This window comes from Calypte anna, chromosome W (genome assembly GCF_003957555.1).
Source record: "Calypte anna isolate BGI_N300 chromosome W, bCalAnn1_v1.p, whole genome shotgun sequence".
Lineage (NCBI taxonomy): Eukaryota > Metazoa > Chordata > Aves > Apodiformes > Trochilidae > Calypte > Calypte anna.
In genome coordinates, this window is record NC_044276.1 from 9,532,700 (window position 1) to 9,559,514 (window position 26,815).

General features: G+C 44.1%; 1 protein-coding gene across 1 annotated transcript; it reads right to left on the reverse strand.

Moving 5' to 3' along the window:
• Positions 1-653: 653 nt before the first annotated feature.
• LOC115600090 (cilia- and flagella-associated protein 53-like) lies at positions 654-25,562 on the reverse strand. Its single transcript, XM_030468321.1, is given in 9 exon segments — positions 654-888; positions 2,366-2,468; positions 4,069-4,285; positions 5,328-5,477; positions 5,855-5,920; positions 17,367-17,667; positions 21,136-21,309; positions 24,255-24,484; positions 25,539-25,562. Coding segments are annotated over 9 exon segments (1,500 nt in total).
• Positions 25,563-26,815: the final 1,253 nt, after the last annotated feature.

Sequence of the window (26,815 nt, forward strand, 5' to 3'; positions counted from 1 at the left end):
TACCAGGGAGATGGTTGAGGGCAATGCCCTGAGGAGAAAGAAGCTGGATTTTCCCATCTGTCCTGCTCCTCCTGGATAAACAGCATCCTGGCCATTACCATGGGGGGCTGAGAGGGCAGTGAGGAGCTGTCCCCTCTCCCCCCCTGCCAAAACCCTTCTGAGACCTCCCTGCTGACACCTGGCCATGTTTTGTGTTGCTCTGTCCTAAAATATTGTCACTCCTCCAGCCCCCCCTCATCCTACATCTTCAGCCTATGGCATTGCTGGCAATCCAAGGCAGTCCAAAGAGGCAGAGTTGCCACCAAAGTGATAAAAACCCTTTTTTGCACTAAAATGATCACCTCAGTCCTGCACACTTCTTTCTGACCAAGGAGAGGTCTGACAGACTAACACTGGGATCCCAACATTCAAATTCAACAGAGAACATACAGTATTCTTGTATTAAATGCTAAACATCTGGATTTGGAGCTGTTGTTTTGTCAAAAAAAAGACTAGGGAAAAAAATAAATCACTTCTAAAGTACTATGTTTATTCTATTTTCCAGACACATATTCTGAGCATCACAGTGGAGAGGGCTCAGTTATAAAGAGTGAATCATAAACACCCTTAGAAAACGTGGTTTAAGGTTACCAAGGGAGCTAAAAAAAAATTCATCAATTATTTTGCAGGGAGTCAGACATGAATTTTCTCCTGAAAGGGTGGATTTTGGCTGGTTTCTCACTCAGCTTTGATAGAATGTTCTGCATCCTGGCTTGGTAAGCTTGCTCCTCTGCTAGAGCTGATTCACCTTCTTGCTGCTTCTCCTCTTCCTCAGCATCACGAGCCTGCTGCCGAGAGGTGATCTGAGACCTGAGTTGCTCCTGGTGTTCTTTTGCTTCCTTTAGTTTCCTGGAAATGACATGTGAAGAGTTTATTTATGGAGTGTGGGGAAACTGTTTTATTATTATCATCACTTAATCTGTTACCATGCAACCTTAGGCTAAAGGGCCACTCAAAACTCCTCTCAGGTGTCTCAGCCTCACACCCCATCCTGAGACACTGCCAGGGATGGGGCAGCCTCAGTTTTTCTGGGAAACCTGGCACAGGGGCTCAGCACCCTCAAATTCAAGAATTTATTCCCAGTATCTCACCTCTGTCTCCCCTCTTTAATTTTAAAGCCATTTCCCCTCATCCCATCCCTCCCTACCCTTGTCCCAAGTCTCTCCCCAGCTTTCCTGGAGCCCCTTCAGGCACTGGAAGGTGCTCTAAGGTCTCCCTGCAGCCTTCTCTTCTCCAGGCTGAACACCCCCAACTCTCTCAGCCTGGCTCCAGAGCTGCTCCAGCCCTCCCAGCATCTCTAGGGCCTCCTCTGGACTCACTCCAACAGCTCCATCTCCTTCTGGTGTTGGGGCCCCCAGAACTGGACCCAGCACCCCAGGGGGGTCTCCCCAGAGTGGAGCAGAGGGGGACAATCCCCTCCCTGACCCTGCTGGAGATGCAGCCCAGAACACAATGGGTTTCTGTCCTGCCAACACATGTTTTTGGCTCACGTTGAGCTGCTCATCACTCATCTCATCATCCCCTTCTTCTCAGAGCTGCTCTCAATCCATTCTCCACCCAGCCTGGATTTGCCCAGACTCAGGCAGGGTATGAATTCCAGCAAGTTCCCTTCCAGAAGGGTGAGATTCCTTCCATAGCCAGGAGATTGTTACCAGGAAAGTAATCAGAGAACACCAGAGGTTCTGGCTCTGGAAGGAGCTTCTCTATGGACAGGTAGCGGGCAAAAAGCAGGAGCACAAGAGGGAAATGGAATAAATACAATCAGACTCTTTGCTTTGGGCTTTGCATAACACCCAGAGGAAGAGTTCAGCTACTGCATGTAACCCTGTTCCCTTGAGGAACTGGGAGGGACCAGAGCCTCGTGCAGCTGGGTCAGGAGCAGCAGTTGGGAATTTTGGTGGCTGAGGATCTGATTGCTTAAAGGCTGGATGTGGGTGGAGGTTAGCACAAAGCCTGACCTCCCTGGTTCTCCTTGGTAAGTAACAAACTAACTTCTCATTAACCCTCCTCCCCAAACCTCTACCACTCCTAAGAACAGCTCAGACAGCCAGGGGATGTATTTAATAAACACAACCCCAGTCACACCATGGCCCAAAAAGGAGCAATATGTAACAGGAGACCATTATCTGTGTGATGGGATGAGAGCTGGTGGCACAGCACCAGCTGCAATGTGAGAAGCTGCAATCAGCACTTCAGAGCAGAGCCCCTCTCAACAGAAAGCCCACCCAGTGCTCTGAGACTTCCCTGAAAATGAGAATTTGCCCAACTTCCAATTTTAAAAGCCTGAGCTGCAATGAAATGAAAGGATGGCATAAGAGAGAAATGCCTGGCATATTTTTCTTCTTCTGTATGCTTGAATTCTGTGATTGCTGCATCTAATAACTTCCTCTCTTGAGCAAGTTCTTCCTGCTCCTTTGCATTTCTCTGCACTGCAAGCAAACAAACAAATAACAACAAAAACACTTTCAGTACAAAATCCCCTCAACTCTGTGAAGCTTGAAGGGACAGAGAGAGCCAAGCAGCCTGAATAGGAAGAAACACAGAATGATCACAGAATCTCAGACTGGTTTGGGTTGGAAAGGACCTTAAAGCTCATCCATTCCCAACCCCTTTCCATGGGCAGGGACTGTGATAAACAGGCTGTAATCTTTAACATTATTGTTTTGTTGACTGGAGAGATTTATCAGTAACCACCACATCTTGAGACCCACATCCTGAGACACACATCCTGGACCACAATCCTCGGAAATCGATAAGGACTGGAATGTTTTGCTCTGTCCATTTTTCTGAGACCTAGCTGTAACATAATAGAAAAAGGTCAAGTAGACCCATATATAGTATAGGTGTTGAAACCAGGGGCCTCTTTTGTATTTTGTAGGTTAAGAAAAATTGCAAGAACCTGGAATTGAATGAACGTGTATAAAAAAACCTGCTTTGCTGAAGTTCGAGGCGAACCTCGGTGGAGCTGTAACTCCCCGGTCGCCCAGCGTGCTGCCTTACTCATATACCTTAATAAATATATATTGATCTTAAAACTTTGTCCAAGTCATGAGTTTATAACAGGGACACCTCCCACCAGCCCAGGTTGCTCCAAGCCCCATCCAACCCGACTTGAGTCACTGCCAGGGATGGGGCAGCCACAGCTTCTCTGGGAAACCTGGCACAGGGGCTCAGCACCCTCACACCAGAGAATTTCTTCCTCAGATCTCACCTCAATCTCCCCTCTTCCAGTTTCAAACCATCACCTCTTGTCCTACCACTCCAGGCCCTTGTCCAAAGTCCCTCCCCAGCTTTCCTGGAGCCCCTTCAGGCACTGGAAGCCCGAGTTTTGTTGCTTCTGCACACAAAAAATGCTAAGGGGATTCTCAGCTTATTTGGTTTTCATCCACTCCCATTCAGATTTCCCATTCAGAATTTATAATGATAATCTAACCACTAATAATGACTTTTTGCTTATGCAGTCCTCACTTTATTAGGTGAGGAAATGTTGGGGAAACAGTTCAGAAATATACAGGTTGTGAGCAATCCTGACTTACTTCAATTTAGGCCACATTGGGTTAATGGTTATTGAGGCCTAGTTAGAGGCTTTCTGAGAATGAGCTAATGGGAAAGAGATAACTTAATTGGCAAAGGAAGAGGAAAATAATTATGTGAGAAGAGTGGTTCCGTGAGAATGGAATGTGTAATTGGAATACAAATCCACCTGCATGATAAGATGGTATAAACAAGGCTTCTCTATATAAGTGAGTGCAAATTGTTAATAAACTATTTCATCCAATCATATTGATGTGCACATGGAATCCTTAAGCCTCCGCAGACTGTTTTCCCACAAGGAAGAGCCAGGGGAGATTGGTGTAAGAAATGCCTGCAGGAGGGAAGTTTCAGAACCAGATTTTGGGCCAGCTTAATCAGACAGCCTGTCCATGCTGGGCCAGATGAACTTCCCAAAAAGCAGTGGGTTGCATTCCCTCTGCTTTTTCCAAGCTTTGGAGGTCTGGTGCCTGGGCAGCAAGCTCAGGTAACCCTTACCCTTGTTCTCCATCTGCTGCTGTCTTGTCTCCACCACATCTTTCAGGAGCTGCTTTCAAGCCTCCTTTTCCAATCGCAGTCGCTCAGCCTTCTCAGCCCAAACCTTGGCTGCCTCTTCATCCAGGATCTTCTCCTCTGCTTTTTTATTCTGTTTGTCCTCCTCCAGCTTTTGAGCCAGGTGTGCCAGGTAAGCCTGTTGCTCCTTTAACAGCTCTTGCTGCAAACACAGGGACATTTGGAGATCTCAGTGAGTTCTAAAAAGCCTTTCAAAAGCCAAAGAGAAGTCCCCACAGCCAACATGGGAACTGGGAGCCTGCAGCTCCATCCCAAACTCTGTCATGGAAAAGGGCTCTCCAGAATATTTTTCCTGGCCAATCAAGAGTGCCTGGACAGCAGCATAAGAGCAGAACAAATCTAGAGTGTTGCCTTCCCCCACAGCAGCTCAGCTGCCTCAACACAGATTTAAGAGTTTCCAGTGCTGACCAAGCTACTTCACCCTCACCTGCATTAGAAGGATCTAGAAATAAAAATAAATAATGAGTGATAATAAATACCTCCTCCTCTCATTTTGAGCCAAGGTCTGTGAGTTTATCCAACTGACCCACATGAGCATCTAAATACCTTGAGCAGGTAATGAGTGCAGCTCTCTGCTGGTTCTTAAAGTTACCTGGAAACTCATTTTCACCCTGAAGTTGAAACTTCTACTTGTTTTGAATTTAAGAAGTGACATCCATGGCTTCATGGCATCACCAAGATATTTCATGTGAGTTTTAGCATCTATATATCCCTTTTTTAAAGACTGTAAACCGTTTTTTTAGTATTAATGAATTAGAATAAATTAAATATTTACCTTCCTCTGCAGTTACAAATCTTTATTAACTCAGCTCTACAAAACCAAAATATTTTTCTAACCTCCATTATGTCCAGGCAGTAAAAGGATGATAAATATCAGGTGATTTATACACCATGAAATCAGGATGGAGGGACAAGATTCCAAGATTTCCTGAGAGCCTCCTTCTATTTTTTTCTAGCCTTGCTGATTGTAAAGCATGTTTTAATGTACTCACAGTGGTTTTAAACAAATAATGAGCTGCTGCAGAGAAGCAGAGGGCTGGCAGGAGGAGAAGCAGCAGGCTAAGCAACAAAAAATCAGCTTGTTCAGAGCAAAAAGGGCACCTCTCTGATCTCATTGGACAAAATTAGTCCAGATGAGACACTGCCCCATAATTTCCCCATGAAAACCTGATTCTAGCACTTACTTTTTTTTTTTTCTCCTTGGTGTCTTCCTGACATTCCTGAAGAGATTTTTCTAAGATCTTCATCTCTAGGTCACGTTCATTTTGTTTTTCTTCATTAAGATGCTTCTGCTTGTCCTGGGCTGCACTGAGCAACATTTCCCTGCAATCCTTCTGTCGTGATCCGCTTATTATTTTATATATTGATTATGAGGATAAATCAGCCACTACCCAGAGACGACGCTTGAATTACAAAGTAACCAGACTGTTGGATTTAAAATACCCCAAAAAGAAAGAGGGCTCCCTTCATTGAAGATGGCCCTGATACATACAAATGTCCAGGCTTCCTGGGATGAGTCATTTCTTATTTTTGTTTCCTGGAGTCCTGCTAAGTTTGGGCGACCTGATAAGTAACCTTTATCTTCTAGGTGTCTGTCAGGCATACATTGAGGTAAACATATGGTAATTACAAGCCGGATGAAAGAAAAAGGAAAATAAAACCTGATTCAAGAGACATATTTTATATTTTCGGTTCCACATGTATATCACACCTTCTGTTTCTGGAGTTTTTCCTTCTTTAGTTGGTCATTTTCTAGCTTAAGCAGCTGCAGTTCTTCCTGCAACAGGAAAAACAACCAGTTTGGAAAATGACACCAGAGTGATGAACCTAAGTGATGGCTAGAATGAGTTTAATCAGAAAATCAAAAAGCAAAGATTAAATATTTAAAGCCAAAGCCTTTCTTGCTGACATCAGAGAATTATTCTCAGCCATTAGACCTGTTCAATTGGGAACATTTCAGTGTGCCACTCATTAGAATGCAGGATTTTCCCCCTTTAATTATCACATGCCCTGCAGTACCCAACCACTGGAATTCCTGTTTAAAAGATCTCACATCTCTTCAGAGAAATCAATATCAGTGCATGTCCTGGTTTGGGCCAGGATAAAGGTGATTTTCTGTTTTGTACTTTTACTTTTAGCTAAGTCTCTTTAAGTAGTTGCACTTGCTGAAATTAACAGCAAGTTTCTCAGACAGTGTGTGCTTCTAGGATTGATAACACTTGATGTTTATAGTTACTGCTAGAGACTGGTATGCAGAGCCAAGGACACTGCTCAGCTCTGAGGAAAACATTTTACCGTCCAGGAGGATAAAGAGGTCCCACCTGAGCCCTCCTTTGGGGAGGAACAGACAAGACAGATGCCAGAATTGACCAAACAGAGTATTCCATCCCATATACGTCACACTCAGTATAAATTTGAGGCATCACGAGGGCCGAGCCAGACTTCCGGATTTTTGGGTTTCCTGATTTCCTGCTTCACTTCCTTCACCCGGCATCCTGGAAGGATCCCGTCCGTTCGTCTGCCTGTGGTCTCGATCCATGCCAGCCCATATCTGTGTGTTCCTGCCTCCAGTTCCCGACTGCTGCCGACTCCAGGAGTCCAGCCTGGACTTTCCCAGGGCTGCCCTACAGCCTCGGTGGTGACGTGAGAGTTATTGGGGAAAAGGGGGAAGGAATGTGGTATCCATTTTCCTGTATATTTGTATATATTTAATAATTTTTCCTATTTATCATTACTGTTTCATTAAAGTTGTGTGGTTTAGTTTCCAACCCATAAGTCTCTCTCCCTTATTCTCTCTCCTTTCTTTATCAAGGAGGAGAGATAGATTAATAGAGAGCGTCTGTTATTCGGTTTAATTGCCGGGCCAGTGTTAAACCGTGACAGTGCAGCATGCAGGAGCTATAGCCAAGTCTCCTCCTGCAGCCACAACCACTAACCTGTACCAAAGCCCTGTGTTCCTCCTATTTCTGCATATTTTCTCTGCCCTGTGTCTGTGCTGGGTGTTCAAGAGCACAGCTTCAGTGGACAGAAGGTTGCAAAAATCAATTGGATCCTAATATTCTGATTTACTGAATTTCCAGTGCTTCAAACTTTATGTTCTACTTTATATTGGGAAGAAAAAATGGACAGTAAAGCTGAATTCTTAAAAAAGGAACAAAGAAAAACATTCAAGACCCATCTGGTATATGTACATTTAAGATTATTCAGCTTAAAAAATAAATCCTAAAGTAGCATCCATGAAATAACAGCATAATTCCTGCATATGAGTGAGTTTCCAAACCAAAATGCACTCAGACATTGTCATAAAACAGTACCTGACCATCATTCACTTAGCTACATGTCTCAGAACAAAGTTCAGCTGTCTTGGAGGTTCACAGGGTTTTGTTAACTTGGTTTTAAATTAGATACTTCTTTTATAATATAAATAAATCTAAAATTGATCAGCAGATTGGTCAGAAAGAGCATGGCTAGACCTAAGGAACACAACTGGTTATGCTGGACAGAAAGCACCCACTGCTTCTTGCAGTGTTTCAAAGCCAAACTTGACTTTGCTGTCTCTGCCTGAAAGGTCAAAATCAATTTCAGAAGATGGTGAAACAGTTTTGAAACTCAGGATCTATTATTTCAGCCAACCTGGATTGGTTCCCTGCAGGAATTTGACTTCTGGGGCTCTCAGTCAGCCCTGATGTGAGCCCTGGAGTGTTGGGGAAACAGTTCAGAAATATACAGGTTGTGAGCAATCCTGACTTAATTCAGCTTAGGCCACATTGGGTTAATGGTTATTGAGGCCTAGTTAGAGGTTTCTAAAAATGAGCTAATGGGAAAGAGATAACTTAATTGGCAACAGAAGAGGAAAATAATTATGTGAGAAGAGTGGTTCCGTGAGAATGGAATGTATAATTGGAATACAAAGCCACCTGCATGATATGATGGTGTAAACAAGGCTTCTCTATATAAGTGAGTGCAAGTTGTTAATAAATGATTTCATACAATCATACTGATGTGCACATGGAATCCTTAAGCCTCCGCAGACTGTTTTCCTGAGACAGCACAGTCTCGCACTGATAGCAGTGAACAGTTGTTAATGAAACAATTTCACCACAAGCCTTGGGCTATCAGTAAGAACAGGGCTACTTAATGCATACTTTGTAACCGCAGGAACAAAGCCTTGGGACATCAAAGGTTAAGGAGTAAACAAGGCGATAGGATTAGGGGACCTGGTTAAGGAGCATGGCGCTCTTACAACATCCGCGGAGATGCTTGAATGTGATAAACAAGCTTTGTACGTTAACTGTTTTGTAGCCAATCAAGTTAAAACTCGTGTAACAAGATGTAGAGACTTCTGGTATAAATATAGCCTTCTGATTCAATAAAGTCAGACAATTCGTTTGTATCAAACTGTGTCTCCGTCTCGCACTGCGACATTTTTCCACAAATGGCACCCGAACAGGGACCCAGGGTAGCCCGGACCAGGGACTAAGGGTGGCCCGGAGCAGGGACTAAGGGTGGCTCGGACTAGGGACTCTCATGCTGTTGCTTCCAGGAGCGATGAAGACAGCTGGAATGACAGAGGAGCGGAGAGGCCAGCCGAAAGGAGATTGCTGCCCCGGCAGTCTATGGAGCTGGTGCCCGGCTACGGAATAAATGAGCTCAGCATTGAAGAATCTTGCCCTGATCAGGTGAGCGGCTGGGGAGGAGATGGGGTCTACACTCTCTAAAGAAGAAGAGGCAGTAGTTAAGCTCCTCCAATGTATTCTCTCTACGAGAGGTTTATTACATGAAGGCAGGACCTTACGTGAATTACTGAAATGGGCACGGGATAGAGACTTGATCCCCTCGATGGGTACCGTTTTTGAGTTACCTACTTGGGAAGCCATAGGTACTGCCCTATGGGATAAAATTAGCGATGGAGATAAGGAGGCACGACGCTTAGTGACACTCTGGAAATTGCTTAGAGAAACCTTAAAAGAAATGAAAAGTGAGAGGGCAGCAGCAGCCTCAGCGTTTGCTGCCTTGGCGCCTGATCTACCAGTACCGATGAATGCTCAAAATATGAATTTGACCTCTAAATAGTTATATGAGACACCTAAAATACCCCCACCAGCACCTGAAGGGACTATACTGATTCAAGCTCAGCCAACTGTGCCATTTGACCCTGGGGGTCGGATGAAAAGCAAAAATGGGACCGAGAAGCAAAACCAAAAGCGACCGAAAACACCACCAGAATCATCGGAGTTCCCAGAGGGAGATAAGCCGGAGAACACAGGCGAGGAATCTTGGAATGCAGACTCCCGACCTTGCGCCTGCCTGCCGCGGCTCCCGACTGCTCTGCCACCTTTCCACCTCGGAAGCTTGATTTATCTTCTTGACCACAGTTGCCTTCAATTAATCCTCTGCTTCACCTGTCAACACCATCAGTGCCTGCTATAGAGCAACAACCAAGGAAAAAATTGGGACTCAGAGACAAGCAACTAAGGGAACTGCTGAAGAAACTGAAAGAACTGGAGACCAAGGATGAGTATACCCCTGAAAAAACCCTAGTTTTTGCTCCGGGGAACATTGCGAACAACCCAGGGGCACTAATCCACTTTTACCCCCTGATCCATTCCCTATTCCTGCGCCTACTTCCCTTAACCCTTTAACACCCACTGCTCCACCTCTTCCAGATCCAACATGGGGAGGGGAGGGTGGTGGAGGGATAGTGGGGGGGGTGGTAGTGTGTATCCAGTAACTAGATGGAAGGGAATTATTGAAAATGCTATAGTTGAAGGAGAAATGGTTCCCAATATGAGTCCGATGGTTTTCCAGTGATTGTGGGACCAGGAGGAGGAGGTCAATGGGTTGCATTAGATTGGAAAATGATAAAAGAAGCCAAAGCTGCCATTGCGCAGTACGGTTTGAAATCGGTTTGAGTCATTTACTCAATCTCCTTTGCAACATCTTTTTACTGCTAAATTGTTGACGCCATATGACACAAAAATGCTCATTGATACTCTGTTAACTCCTCAACAACTGCAATTTCATCATAAATGGTAAATGCTATGTGAAAATGCAGCTGTGATTCCTAGAAAAAACACCAATGCATTACACGGCATTACACGGTTTGTGCAAGCACAAACGTTACTGGGTGCTTGTCCTTTTGCAGGTGCAGATTTCCAGGCATGGTTTCAAACTGAAGTGTTACAACTTTTAGAAGAATTGGCGTATAAAGCTTTGCGAACTGTTCATGATCCTGCACAAGCAATCCCCTCTTTTACAAATATTAAACAGAGGGAGCAGAGCCATATTCAAAATTTGTGGATCACTTATATTCAGTGGTAATATCACATCTGGATTTGTTAGGAGAGATGAAAACAAAATTTTTTGATTTGTTAGAATATGACAATGCTAATGAAAAAACTAAACGTGCATTAGGACTACTCCCAAAAAGGTGCTACAGCAGCCCAATTGTTAGAAGCTGCTTAAGGTAAAGATGCTTAAGAAAAAGCTGCTTAAGGACCATCATTGCAATACAGTTCTCAACGTAGATGTATATTGTGGTGCATGGTACACTGGTGTTTCATATAGAGTTAAAAAAAATTGTTGCTAATTAAACTTGCAGTTTTGGTTTAAGAAATTGTACCACTTCATTTTGTTTCAGGGTGACTTCACCAGATTTTAGTAGCAGTATCGTTTCATTTTTGAATCTTCTAGTGGTTGTTGTTAATTTTTCTTATATATTGGTGAGGAGTAAGACAAAAACAAAACAAAACAAAAGAAGTTATGAGAGTGAGTATGCCTTTTTGGAGGCTGAAAGTTGCTGTGGAGAGCGAGAGCTGCTCCTGGTACAGAGAGCACCCCCACTCCTGCCCCCGCAGCAGCTTCTCGCCCCCCCGCACACACTGCTGCTGCTCAGAAAATGAGCCCTGCTGCAGACACCACAGCAGAGAAAAAAAAAAGTGTGTGTGTGTGCCTTTGCTGTTTATAGGCTTGGAATTTTATCTCTAAACAATTTTATTAGGCCTTTTTGGGCCTCAATTCGGCAATCATGGAGGAAACCAGGGCTCCACCGTGCCGTGACCCGGGAGGGGTCTGGGGACGCTTTTGGGGCCCCCCGACCAATTTTTGTCAGATAAGCCTCCTCTACCCCCTTGGCTCTATGTGCTGGTGGACACCTGACCTTCCTCATACTAAAAAGGTATTTAAGTCCTTCCACTGCAGTGTGAAATGTGCTTTTCGTATTGTGTTGCATTGATAACAGGCTTCTGTTAATGTTGTAATTCATGTCATCGCTTATATGTTGATTATGGGATCCCTCGTCTATATGTTGATTGTTGATTGTGATATTCTGTTGCACTGCTAAGCAGATGAACTTAACTTCTGGTATTTTAACACAGATGCTAAAAGATGTTGATAGTGTTAGACATGCGGTTTTACAATATCGTGCTGCCACTGACATTTTATTGTTAGCTTTTAGGTTATGTTTGTGAAGACTTGGATGGAGTGTATTTGCATAAATTTATCTGATCATTCAGAGTCAATTCACAACCAAAAATGATTGATTAAGACAACATGAAAAAATTAACTGTTGCATACACTGGGTTAAATGAATGGTTAAATCGTTTAAGGGTATGGGGATAGCTTAGAGATTTAATTAGACAAGCTTTATCAATTATATTTGTTATTATTGGTTTTGATAAAAAAAAAAAAAAAAAAAATGGCAGAGTGCGATGTCAAGACATCGCTGGAGTGGAACCGAGACAGATCATTTTGCCCCTTATGCAGGACTATTTGTTTTGGCTACTGCAAACTTCAATGGACCTGCAAATAGCCTTAGCACAGTTTGGCGGGGAAATAACGAAATCTTACCCCTCATATCGCTTGTTACCACTTTTATCTAACATGCAGTGGGAGTCACGTAGTTTTTTTTGTCTGACAAAAGAAGTGGACGGCATAACGGTCTTTACGGATGCTGGAAAAAAAATCCCGTAAAGCTGTTGTTACCTGGGAGGAGATGCCTGGGCCATGGAAAGAACATTTAATTCAAGGGAAGTCATTTGACTCTTTGAAAACCCTTGAACTTACTGTGGTTATTTGGGTTTTTGAAACGTGGAATAATACTGCTGTAAATATAGTCTCTGATTCACATTATGTAGTAGGTATTGTTTTGAGAATGTATCATGCCATTTTGAAGGAAATTTCGAATAAGCATTTGTATTTCTTATTGCAGAAGTTATTAAGACTCTTAGCAGAAAGAGAACATCCTTATTTTATCACTCATATCCGGAGTCATCTTAGTGACCGAGGTTTGGCTATCTGTAATAACCGAGCTGACTATTTAGTTGCACCAGCGTGGACTGGTCCTTCTGTTGATGTTTTTTTCACAAGAACAACAATCTCATGCATTTTTTCATCAATCTGCTAAAGTGCTAGCAAAGCAATTTCATTTACCTCTGGGGGATGCCCAGGGAATTGTGAAATCTTGTCCTGATTGCCAAAAGGTTGATCTTGGTATTGGGATGGAAGTCAATCCTAAAGGTTTAAAATCCTTGGAACTGTGGCAAATGGATGTCACTCATGTACAACAGTTTGGACGCTTGAAATATGTGCATGTTGTTATAGATACTTTTTCTATGGCCGTTTGGGCCTCTGCTCAGACTGGTGAGGCAACGAAACATGTTATCAGACATCTATATGTATCCTTTGCTGTTCTTGGAGTACCTCAGTCTATTAAGACGGACAATGGCCCCGCTTATTCTTCTGCTCGTTTTCGACAGTTTTGTGGACAATGGGGTATTCGACATGTTACTGGTATTCCTCATAACCCTACGGGTCAAGCAATAGTGGAACGTTGCCATTCGGTACTAAAGACACTCCTTGAAAGACAAAAAAGGGGGGAGGAAGGGAGTCCTCCTCAGGACCAGTTAAGTAAGGCTGTATTTGTCATGAACTATTTACGCCTTACAGGAGAACGTACAGAACCTCCGATACTGATTCACCAAAAAGCTTTAGCAGACTTTGCTTCGGAACCTTCCCACAAAATTTTGGTGGAATTCAAGAATTCCATCACTGGACAATGGGAAGGGCCGGCAGAGGTGAAATCGACTGGTCGAGCTTATATGTGCTTACTTACAGGTACTGGAGTGCATTGGGTACCGAGCAGATGGGTTCGGCCATGTAAACAAATGCCTTTAAATGCGGATTCACAGTGATAATATTTCTGATACAAGTATTTGGTTTGGGAGATTGTACTGATTTATTTTATTTCAGGCTGATTCCACCAGATTTTAGTAGTAATAGTGTTTTGGTTTTTAAACTTTTTGGTAGGTGTTGTTAAATTTTTCTCATATATTGGTAAGGAGTACGATAAAGTCATGAGAATGTTTTTCAGAGGCCGAGAATTGCTGCAGAGAAAGAAACTCCCCCCCCCCTACTCTTTCCCCCGTGGCTGCTTTTCAACCCCCCTTCGTGTGGCTGGTGATCGCTGCCAGCAAGTCTGCTACAGCTGCAGGTGCTTCCTCTGCCCCCACAGATACTGTAGCTGTGAGCCCTGTTGGGAGCAGGGGGAAAGGATACCACATAGCCTCATTAAAAAAAAAAAAAAAAAAAAAAAAAAAGTTTCTCTAATGCCTTCTCAAAGGTATGAAGCAGAAGTGGGAAATATTTTTACACTGTTCTGGCCACCAAATGTCCAGGCCTGGATCTTGGTAGGCAATAACTTGAGGGTTACCTGCTGCTCATGAAAGATAGTGATATTTTCTTTTCTTTGACAGGAGATTTTAGCTATCCATGAAATAGAATCTTTTTAATGTGTTAAGCCATATAAAAAGATGAAGACATTTACAAATAAAAAAATAACTTCAATAACTTTTATGCAAACTCCAGTTTTTAAAACAACCTACTTTGATGGGCACTTTGATTATAATTTGATCTATTATTTAAAAGAAGAGTTTAAAAGATGCTCAAAGCTGCACTGCAAAATACTGGATACTGTGCAAGGGTGTGGTGTGATAGAAAGAAATTTCTTCAAGTTTAGTTTGAAACCATTAGAACACATGATTCGATAATAAAACTATTTTCATACAATCATAAAAAAAAAAAAAACGGGAAAAGACAAGGGAAGAGCGTATATCCTTATGAGAAGAAAAAAGAAAGTGACCTCATGATGAGAGCACTAATGAGTTATCAATAACATTTGTGATCAAACTGATCAATGCAACAATTGGGCCTAGAATATAAGGGAAAATCTGAAATTTGGGTTTCTTGCTGTTTCATTTGTATCACACATAGCAAGAGGAAAAGCCTTTGGTAAGAATTGATAAAAATCATAAAATGTGCCAGTTAGCTTGTTGGCTTAGAGATTTAATTAGGCAAGACTTATCAGTTATATATGTTATTATTGCTTTTATACTACTAGTATGTTATTACTGCTTTTGTATTAGTATATATGTTATTATTGCTTTTGCATTATTAGCATGCTGTTTACGACAATATATCATTAGCATGTTATCTTATGTAATGAAATAAGTCAGAATTGCTCAAAAAACAAAAAGGGGAATATGTTGGGGAAACAGTTCAGAAATATACAGATTGTGAGCAATCCTGACTTACTTCAATTTAGGCTACAGTGGGTTAATGGTTATTGAGGCCTAGTTAGAGGTTTTCTAAAAATGAGCTAATGGGAAAGAGATAACTTAATTGGCAACAGAAGAGGAAAATAATTATGTGAGAAGAGTGGTTCCATGAGAATGGAATGTGTAATTGGAATACAAAGCCACCTGCATGATATGATGGTGTAAACAAGGCTTCTCTATATAAGTGAGTGCAAATTGTTAATAAACGATTTCATACAATCATATTGACGTGTATATGGAATCAATCCTTAAGCCTCCGCAGACTTTTTTCACACACTGGAGCAGAGCTGGGAAGGAGCTGTGTTAGGAATGGCTGAGGAGGCTCTTGGGAGCTGCAGTTGGGTTCAGTCTCAACTTTTGGGGCCCACATGAGTGCAGGAGCCTGGGGACAGCTGCCTGAGGACAATCCTGATCCAGCCCTGCTGACTTAACTTCCCAGCTTCATCATGGACTTCATCACTACAGAACATGGAGGAATTTGGACTGTTGGATGAGCCCAGTTACTGGCTCCATGGGACTCCTTTCAGGGAGGACACTGTCCTTCTCTCACCCTCAGCTCACCTTCCCTTCTGAGAACAGTGCACTGAGCATGAGGATTAAACAGATCTCTCATGGGCTGAGATCTGGTGCTCCATGTTACAGCTGGGACACAGGACTGAGATTGGACATCAGGAAGAAATTCTCTGGTGTGAGGGTGAGTCCAGAGGAGGCCCTGGAGATGCTGGGAGGGATGGAGCAGCTCTGGAGCCAGGCTGAGAGAGTTGGGGGTGTTCAGCCTGGAGAAGGGAAGGCTGCAGGGAGACCTTAGAGCACCTTCCAGTGCCTGAAGGGGCTCCAGGAAAGCTGGGAAGGGACTTGGGACAAGGGCAGGGAGTGATAGGACAAGAGGGAATGGTCTTAAACTGGAAGAGGGGAGATTGAGGTAGGACACTGGGAATAAATTCTTGAATTTGAAGGTGCTGAGCCCCTGTGCCAGGTTTCCCAGAGAAGCTGTGGCTGCCCCATCCCTGGCAGTGTCTCAGGTCAGGTTGGATGGGGCTTGGAGCAACCTGGGCTGCTGGGAGATGTCCCTTTTCCTGCAGGAGAGCTGGAACTGGATGATCTTGAAGGCCCCTTCAAACCCAACCCACTCCATGATTCTGTGATTTACTAGCAGGAAAGTGGAAACCAGAAACATGCAAAGCTGATTGGCAGGAATTTGAAAACATTTCCATTTCCCACAGAGGCTCTGAGACCAGCTTTGAATGACCAAATCCTTTCCATGCTGCATTTCACAAGATGTTCTTTCCCTTTTGTCAAGAGGAACGCGTTGGGGGGAAAGAGGCTTAGGTTAATAGGACAAGCTCAGATCCTAATGGAATCAGAGGAGCTCAGAATCGGGGGTGGATTAATCTAAATGTGTAGAAAGCCTGTGTGGTATACATGTGGAATTGAAAATATAAAATATGTCTCTTGAATCAGTTTTTTTCCTTTTTCCTTCATCCTGCTTGTAATTACCATATGTTTACCTCAATGTATGCCTGACAGACACCTAGAAGATAAGGTTATTTATCAGGTCACCCAAAACTAGCTGGACTCCAGGAAACAAAAATAAGAAATGACTCATCACAGGAAGCCTGGAGATTTGTATGTATCAGGGCCATCTTCAATGAAGGGACCCCTCTTTCTTTTTGGGGTATAAAAAACCCTAGGAAAAGAAGGAAAAGCGGGCTTCTTCGTCCAGACGCTTCCCCAGCTTGGCCCCTCGGCTTCCAGCTACGACAAGACAGAGCAACGGCTCGAACGGCGGAGAGCCAGGAGCAGCCCCCATCCCGAGGCCAGGCCCCGCACGCGTATGGTGATAATCATAGAATCATAGAATCATAGAATCCTTGGGGTTGGAAGGGACCTCGAAAGATCATCTAGTCCAACCCCCCCTGCCAGAGCAGGGCCACCTAGAGCACTTCGCATAGGAATGTGTCCAGGCGGGTTTTGAATGTCTCCAGTGAAGGAGACTCCACGACCCCCCTGGGCAGCCTGTTCCAGGGCTCTGTCACCCTTACAGTAAAAAAATTTTTTCGAATATTCAACTTGAACCTCCTATGCTCCAATTTACACCCATTACCCCTTGTCCTATCACTGGTCACCACTGAGAAAAGCCTAACTCCATCTCCCTGACACTCACCCCTTACATATTTGAAAACATTGATGAGGTCACCCCTCAGTCTCCTTTCTCCAAACTAAAGAGACCCAGCTCCCTCAGCCTTTCCTCATAAGGGAGATGTTCCACTCCCTTAATCATCTTAGTTGCTCTGCGCTGGACTCTTTCAAGCACTTATAATTTCTCTCTTTTGTTTCTCCCTCTTTTACTCTTAACGACCCTTGAGTTAAGGTGATTACTTTATACAAAGGCCTTGTTGCCAGTAAACCGGCTTTCCCTGTTTTTAGAAATAAACCCTTGTAACTAATTTTATATCCAACAGTCTTGTTATTTTGTAATTCAAGTGTCGTCTCTGGGTAGTGGCTGATTTATCCTCATAATCAATATATAAAATAATAAGCGGATCAAGACAGCCTGTCAGGAGGAGAGCCTCCAACAGAACCCAGAACTGAGAATGCTGTGGAAATTACCAACAATTGAGCTTCTTCCTCCTTCATCCTCTTCTCCTCCTTGTGCCGAGCACCAAGCGCCGCCTTTTGGGCACCGAGAGCATTCAGGACTTCTTGGTTCTGCTCTGCCAGTTTCTTCCCCTCCATCTCTCCTCTCCTTTCCTTAGCCAACCTATCTGCTTCCCAAAGCTCAGCAAACATCTGCTCCTCCTTCTCTTGCTTTTTCATTTCCTCTTTCAGAGCTAGCTGGGCCAGTCAGTCTTTGCACACCTCCTGCTGATGTTTCTTCATCCACTTTTCATGAAGCTCCCCACATGGTTCTCTGAAAGGCAAGAGAAAAGTTCAAGAAAACAAAAAGAAAAGCTTAAAAAAAATAATAAGCAAATTATTAAGTCTGGAGTTGTGTGATGAATGGAAGCTCCTAGCTTGTAACTAACTCAGGCTTCCAGTACCTGAAGGGGTCCAGGAAAGCTGGGGAGGGACTTTGGACAAGGGCCTGGAGTGGTAGGACAAGAGGTGATGGTTTGAAACTGGAAGAGGGGAGATTGAGGTGAGATCTGAGGAAGAAATTCTTTGGTGTGAGGGTGCTGAGCCCCTGTGCCAGGTTTCCCAGAGAAGCTGTGGCTGCCCCATCCCTGGCAGTGTATGAGGCTTGGAGCAACCTGGGCTGGTGGGAGGTGTCCCTGCCCATGCAGGGAGGGGTGGATTTTTATGATCTTTAAGGTCCCTTTCAACCCAAACCACTTTATGGTTCTATGACAATGGCTCAGGAAGCCAAATTCTACACTTGGGTCTGGCACCAACTCCTTCAGAGGCCTCAGGAAGCACAGAGAGAGTGATTTGATGGAGATTTGGCCATTAATGAGATGAAGAGCAGGTCCTATGGTTGCATTTGTAAAAAAAAAAATACATTTACATGCACAATGTTATATCCACAAAATGTATTTTCTCTAGAATGCACACAAGTAGCTGGAACATGCATTATGTAGTTTGGTTATTCCCTTTTCTTATTAAATCCACACACAGCGTTGTTCAAGCATGTGGGTTGCTCTTTATTCAAATGAAGGCTCAGAATACTCATCTGAGAGCTCCTTCATAGCCAGCAAATACTTGGAGAAGGGAATTTAGGTTATGATACAACCAAAACACAACTGTCACCTCAAACTCAAATATAAGAACCTGGCAATTGCTCAGTTCCCAGTCACAGAACCACAGAATTGTGACAGTTGGAGAAGACCTCTAGGATCACCACATCCAACTGCCAACATTCTCCCTGGATAAAATATATTGAGCAATATCTGTATTACCCACTGGAGCATGTCCTGAAGTGTCTCATCCACATGGTTTTTAAATCCCTCCAGGAATGATGGGGACTACAGCCCTGCCCTGGGCAGCCTGGGCCAGGCCCTAACAACCCTTTCCAGGGAAAAATTGTTCCCAAGCTCCAATCTAAACCTCCAGGTCAATTCCTCTTCTCCCATCCCTTGTTCCCTGGGAGCAGAGCCTGACCCCCCCTGGCTCCAACCTCCTCTCAGGGGGTTGCAGAGAGCCAGAAGGTCTCCCCTCAGCCTCCTCTTCTCCAGACTCAACATTCCCAATTCCTTCAGCTGCTCCTCACAAGGTCTCCAGAACCTTCTCCTTGTGCTCCAGACCCTTCCCCAGCTCTGTTGCCCTGACACAAGCCAGGATACTGGTGGCCTTCTTGGCCACCTGGGCACACCCTGGCTCCTGTTCAGCTGAATCAACCAACACCACCAGGTCCTTTTCTGCCTGGCAGCTTCCCACACTTCCTTGTGTGATCCAGGAACCTCCTGACCACTCATTCACTGGTTGTCCCAACAGCAAAAGCAGGGAGCAGCAGAGCAACAGGCATGCCAGGAGCCACAGCACACTCCAAGAGGTGTCCTCACCTTCAAGGAGGTCAAACATACTACAGCATCATCAGTTTTCTTACACTGGAACTCTAGGATCTTCCTTCCAACTCCTCGATAGGAGTTGAGGTGATTACAGAGTAGGGTGCTAATTAGTGTTCATGAAAAACATATTTCTCCAGTGTTCTGAAGAAAACACCATTATTATTTGAAGTCTTACACCAGTAGAAAGAACTGTATTACCTTGAACAATGGGTTCCAAGTTGTCTCAGCAGCAGAGGAATAAAGAATTAGTTATTCTTTTTCATGCTCAGAAACTAATCTGAATTTAATTGCATGCTCAGAGGGGGAGAGAAGTTAAATAAAAGTTTGGCACCGCTGGAATATTGATAGAAAATTACCCTGTAACTGCTTGATTTCATCAAAAGAATTCCTTCAAAGCATCTTTTAGAGCAGCCCATCAACATCTGCTCCCCCAGATGGCTGGTTTTCTTCCTCACTTTGCTCTCCTAAGCTTCTTAAAATTAAAATTGTGCCTGTATGTAGCCACTTCCCCAAGACAGAAACTGCATTTATTCCCCCTCCTCTCACTTATTTATTCATTTTATGGCTGAAGGACAAAGTTGCTGTAAGAAGAACATTCTCACATGGATGCTTCTTATGTTATCACAAGAAAAAGGATGCAATGGGTTGATGCAAATTATAAAAAATTACAATTTTCTTTACAGATACCAAAGCTGAACATGTCCCTGGGTTAAAAGAGGCTGAATTATCTTTCAGCCACAATTTCTGACTCCAAGAGAATATAAAAAGTTACCAGCCCTGAGACACCCACTTTTAGGGGTCTAAATCTCAAGCTGAATCCCTTCTCCTTGGTGTGTGAAGCAAGCTAGAAGTACAAAATAAAAGGCATCCCAGCAGCACCTCCCCTAAACTATTTTAAAAGTGAATTTCAAGCACTTTGGGGGCTGCCTTTTAGAGCCAGCACCACAAATTTAGAAGTGTGTGTGCTGCCTTAGCACCTGTGAATTGCACAGCTAAGAAATTAATATTTCTCTATGAAATCACTGAATTAGACTTGATGCACAAGTGAAAGGGAGTGTTGGGTTTTTTCCCCAGGCTCTGCACACTTGAGAAATGGGTGGTGTGGATTTCCAGAGCACTGCTGGAGCCCAGGAAGAGCTGCTTAAAATGATTACAATGACATGAAGTTAATGTTCTTTTCATCATTTCCTCAGAACACCAGAATTCCCAAGAATTGAGCAAAGCAGATTGCATGGCAAGGCCTTGGGGCCTGAGAAGCACCTGAAAACCTGAAGGACTTCAAAAGTCAAGCTCAGCATCTAGGAAGATTTAGTATGGAAGGGAATTAAAGGCTCAGCTTTGGCTTGTGCTTGGGAAAAGCATGGGATAAATAAAAAAATCTCAACTTTTTAAGGATTTTGGATCTATTGGGTTAATAATCATGATTTAGGCCAAATTAATAATCTTTGAACCCTTTTCACTCCAGTTCCAGAAAGCTGAAACAGAACAGAAGAAGGAATAACAAGAGAAAACCCAGGTGAAAGCACAAGGATGCTCCCACAAGGCTTTTGGCAGTGCAGCTGGTGGAATCTTTTTGGGGTTTCTCAGCACTGAAATCAACCACTGGATACAGGACACCTCTCTGCACCTGCTGCCTTCACCTTTCTTTTTTCTGGCCACCACAGCATGGAAAATCCCAGCTCTTTAGAGGCTGCACCTCTTCAAAAACAACAGAGCTGAGGCCTTGCAACTCCTGGCCAAGCTCATAGGCCTCTACCCAAACCGCTCAAATCTTTTTCTTTTATCATTTTAATAATCTTTGATTCCTCAGCTTATTATTTTCACCCTCTTGTTTGAATCGCCTCTTTGTATTATCTTATTATTTGATAAGATACCTGAATTGCTGCTCTAGTTTTTCAGCCACCAGCTGTTGTCTTGCTGTTTCTATCTTCTCTCTCAGGAGTTTTGCTCTCTTCCTCATTTTCTCTTGTCTGTCCAGCTCTGTTTCTTCAAGTGACTCCATCTCAGCAAAGTACTGACTTTTCTCTCCCTCCAGCAGCTCATGAAGTCTGTAATGAAACCATGAAAAGAAAACCTAAAGAAATGCTCTCTGCAGAATGATGAAGTTTTAGTTTATTTGTTGTGAGCTCAAAATGGGTGTTGGGCTCCTTTCAACACTTCTTGCAAAAGCCAAAGAAGGGAATATCCAAGGAAACAGCAAATTTTAACAGGAAGATCACTCCTGTTGTGCCCACAGAGGGGATCTTCCAGCACAACGATTCTGTCCTGGCACAATTTCAGCTGCTTACCTCACAAACCCATTTCCAAGGCTGCTTTACAACTTCAGACCCCACTAAACAAATTCAGTTCGTTTTCAGACTGCATTTTTCACCAGTTGATATCAGTTTGAGCCTGCACTATTGTTACCCTTAAGTGTGATCCTTCTTTGGTATTTATCCCCCCTTCTCTAATACTTAGAGACCTACAGTTGTATTTTCTCTCAAATTTGTTATTTTAGCACCACTCTGCAAACCACTCCTCACCCTGCAGGATCTCCGATGGGAAAACTCTGTCAAACTGGCAATTTTTAAACACATCACCATTTACATCTCTGAAACCTGGGTCTAAGGAATCCAGAAATTCATTAATTCCAACACAAATGCCACTGCAAAATCACTCTCACTTTCATACAGTGATACTGTGTGAGCAATAATTAGAGCAGCCAAACCAAAGATAAATTTTGGGGATGCAGCTCCACTCTCTTCACTGTCTCCTTGCAAAGATGAATCTTAAGCAGCTAAATCAGAACAAAACTCATGAAGTTCAACAAAATATCCTGCACCTGGGGAGGAAAAACTCCCTGGATTAGGACAGGGTGGGAAGTGGCTGTGCAGAGAAGCTGAAGGTGATCCAGCAATGCACCCTGGTGGTAAAGGTGAGCAAGGAGGAAAAGCTCTGCCAGCAGGGCCAGGGGGTGATGGATCCTTCTTCCCACAACTGAGGAGACCTCACCTGGGGTGCTGGGTCTGGTACAGCACAAGGGAGATAAAAAATTAGTGGAACAAGCCCAGTGAAAGGCTGCTGAGGTGATTAAGGGTGTGGAGTATCCATGCTGAAAGGAGAATCTCTCCTGAGGATCTTTTAGAGAGAGCTGGGACTGTTCAGCCTGGAGAAGAGAAGGGTCAGGAAGATATCATTGATGTCTACAGACACCTAATGGGATGGAATGAAGAAAAAGGAGAGAGCTGCTTCTCAGCAGTGCCTAGAGACAGGGCAAAAGGCAAAGGGCACAGATTAAAATGTGTTATATTCCACCTGGACACAAGAAAACACTTGCTTTGTTTTCCTTTACTGGACCAGGTTGCACATAGAGACCGAGGTTGCACATTGGGAATAAATTCTTTAATTTGAGCCTTAACAGGGAAATAAATAAATAAATAAGCCCTGTACACTGTATTTACAGTGTGAAAGAACAATTAAAGGCAACTGCTTCAACAACCTAAGTGGAGGAAGCTCGATAGCTATTGATCCCTTTGTAAGAGCTAGAGGGTCTGAGCCTGCCTTGTCCTCCTCAGGGAAAAAACATGGCAAAAAAAAAATAAAATAAAAGGTCCAGCAATTTAAACTCGCAGGGAGTCGTGAAGGAGGCAATGAAGGTGTAGAAACCATTTTTTGGGGGGTTCATTCGCAAAATGAACGTTGCAATCCTAATTCCCAGCTATTTGAATTGGTGCTTGTGCCCAGGAACACAAAGGAAAGGGGGGGGGGGGAAATCTGCTATTAAAAACTCCCAAGGAAACTTGATTTCCTGTGCCCCACATCACAGGGAGCTTCCACATGGCTTCCCCTGTGCCTTTCCCAGACAAAAGTGGAGGTCAGTCCCCTGGTTGACCCAGGTGACAAAGATACAGCCAGGGAGACCAAAGACAGGGGTGTTGGGGAAAAAATGTTCTCAAAGATGAAGTTGCAACTTTCCAATATCTGAAGGGGCTACAAGAAAGCTGGGGGAGGGCTTTGGACACAGGGGGGTAGGGAGAGGACAAGGGGAAATGGGTTAAAACTTGAAGAGGGTAGATTAAGGTTGGACATAGAATCATAGAATCGACTGGGTTGGAAGGGACCTCAGAGATCATCAAGTCCAACCCTTGATCTACTACTGTTGCAGTTACCAGACCATGGCACAGAGTGCCACATCCAGTCTCTTTTTAAAGATCTCCAGGGATGGAGAATCCACTACTTCCCGGGGCAGCCCATTCCAATGTCTGATCACCCTCTCAGTAAAGAAATTCTTTCCAATGTCCAACCTAAACCTCCCCTGGCACAACTTAAGACCGTGCCCTCTTGTCTTGCTGAGAGTTGCCTGGGAAAAGAGACCAACCCCCACTTGGCTCCAACCTCCTTTCAGGTAGTTGTAGAGAGTGATGAGGTCTCCTCGGAGCCTCCTCTTTTCCAGGCTGAACAGCCCCAGCTCCCTCAGCCTCTCTTCATAGGATATGTGTTTGAGTCCCTTCACCAGCTTAGTTGCCCTCCTTTGGACCTGCTCCAGGACCTCGATATCCTTCCTAAACTGAGGGGCCCAGAACTGGACACAGTACTCAAGGTGTGGCCTCACCAGGGCTGAGTACAGGGGCAGAATCACTTCCTTGGACCTACTGGCCACGCTGTTCGCTGTTTCTGGGGAAGAAATTCTCTGGTGTGAGGGTGCTGAGCCCCTGTGCCAGGTTTCCCAGAGAAGCTGTGGCTGCCCCATCCCTGGCAGTGTCTCAGGACAGGTTGGACGGGGCTTGGAGCAACCTGGGCTGGTGGGAGGTGTCCCTGCCCATGGAAAGGGGTTGGGAATGCATCATCTTGAAGATCCCTTTCAAACCATTCTGGCACTCCTGAAGCTGTCCCATGCTTTCTGTTCTAACAAACACCACCCCCTGACACACACAGCTGAACTCTCCTGCCTGTTTTTCCCAGGGAAGGTGAAAACCAAGCAGATGCTGCTATTAATTAGCAACCTATTCCCTACCTCTCTCTTCTCTCCTCAATTCCTGCCTGATGCTCCCGCATGGCTGCATCCACCCTTCTGTGCACAGCACTGTGAAGCCATCTCTTGGAGTTCCTTTGCTGCCAGGTGTGAATCCTGCAGTCCTGGTTGTAAATCTTGACAAAATTTTTATATTCCTGCAGTTCCTTTTCCCTGTCTCTGTGGAGCAAGATAAAATTATCAGAGGCTTGTTCCTTGGGAGGCTTGACTCTCTGTAAGAGAAAGCAGAAGCAAGTGGTGAAAAGTTAATGTTATTCTGGGGTTTTACTTAGTTGGATAGATGAGGAAATAAGAACAGAGCACCAAATTTTGACAGTTCAGGGTTATCAGGATTAATTACCAACAAACTTTGCCTTGAAGGGAACATTGCCAGTACAGGAACATGGAATCATTTCATGGTTTGGGTGGGAAGGGACCTTTCAAGTCCATCCAGTCCGACCGCTGGGATATCTCCAACTGGATCAGGTTGCTCAGGGCCCCATCCAACCTGACCTGGAATGGTTCCAGGGATGGGGCATTTCCCACCTCTCTGGAAACCTGGGCCAGGGTCTCACTACCCTCAAAATAAAACATTTCTTCCTTTTATCCAGTCTGAATCTTCCCTCTTGTAGTTTAACCCCATTACCCCTTGTCCTGTTGCTAAAGGCTCTGCTAAAAAGTGTGTCCCTGTCTTGTAGGTTCTCCTTTAAGTTCTGAAAGGCCACAGTAAGCTCTCCCTGCAGCCTTCTCTTCCCCAGGCTGAACAACCCCAACTCTCCCAGCCTGGCTCCAGAGCAGAGCTGCACCCCGGGGCTCTGAGCTCCCCACTGCACCACACTCAGTACCCACGTAGCCCCAAAAGAGCATAGGGTACCACTACACCTGAGGCAGTACAGCCTCAGACTGTCAGCACCGAACAATTGCTGATAGTTTCAACATAAGCCTTGGGCTACGTGCAAGGACAGTGCTGCTTGAAGCAACTTTTGTAACCGCAAGGAACAGTACGTTAGAACACTCGAAGGTTAAGGAGTAAGCAAGACGATTAGATTAAGGCACGATTGTAATGTCTACAAAGAAGCTCAAATGTGTGAAAGACAAGCTTTGTTAGTTAATTGTTGCTAAATGCTTTGTAACCAATCAAGTTAAAACGTGTGTAACGAGATGTAGAAATCACCAATCAGCAATATGTATACGTGGCATTAGCTCTTAGATTAGTGTGTAAATATTGCCTTCTGATTCAATAAAGTTGGACAATTTGTTTGCATCAAACTGGTCCCCGTCTCGCACTGCGACAAATGGTGACCCCGACATGATGTCGGTTTGAAGATTTTCCGGTCGCAGGTCTCCAAGAACTTTGATTTTGAAGAAGAAAGGCTGTGAAGAAGCCGGTTATTTGGTGCGCACCTCATCACCTCCTCGCGATTGGTAGGTGAAGCTTGGAGAAACTTACTTCTTTTTATTATGGGTTCAAATATTTCAAAAGAAGAACGAGACGTTTATGATACTTTAAAGACTTTACTTAATAAGGATAAAAAAGTTATATCAGGCCATGATCTAAAACTGGTTTTAAAATGGACTCGTGAGCATTTTTCTGACATCAATTCGGTCTCTATTTATGAGCCTACATTTTGGGACGAGGTCGGAGTTAAATTATGGGATGCCACTACAAGGGGTGATAATGAAACCGCCAAACTCTTAGCACCTTGGCGAACACTTTTTGAAACTTTAAAAGGGAAAGACTCTACTACTTCATCTGACCCCCCTTCTGCCCCCCCCGCTGCTAACCACTGCCGCTATGGTGAATGCGGATTCGGAGCCAGACCCCTTTGACCCAGGTCCTGTCGATTCTGATTCGGAACCTGATTTATATCCTGATGATTATGATGACCCACGAAATACATGGGCGACGATTAAGGTCGAAGCACAGAAAGCAGGGAATATGGACATTGCCTGTTTAATTGAAATCCCTCCAAAACCAAAGCCCCATAAGAAAGACAGAGGATCCGTGATAGTTGCGCCTGTAATATATGGTGGGAAGGGGCGACCTGAATGGACCGCGCTGAATTTCTCTATTGTAAAAGAACTTCGCCGCACTGCAGCAGATAACGGCCTAAGCTCTCATTATTTTCAAGGCTTGTTTGCAAACATTTGTGAGGGGCATGTACTTACTCCTTATGATTTAAAATCTATTGCTGCTCTTCTTCTCAATCCCGCGCAACAATCATTATGGGAATCGCGTTGGAGAACGGCGGCAGAAAAACTGCTACAGGAGTATGCAGCCGGAGATAACCAGCAGCTGCAAGCCCTTACAATTAACCATCTCATGGGTACGGGTGAGTTTGGCGACCCCGCGAGACAGGCTCGAGATGTTCCGAGAAGGGCACTGATAGATAATATGCATATAGCAAAAAGAGCCTTGTTGCAAATCCCTGACGCAAATAAGCCTGAAAAAGCCTTTACAACAATTTCTCAGGGGCCAAAGGAATCTTATATGGATTTTATTTCAAAATTGCAGGATGCCCTAGAAAAACAAGTTGATAATGCCGAAGCCTGAAACATTCTCC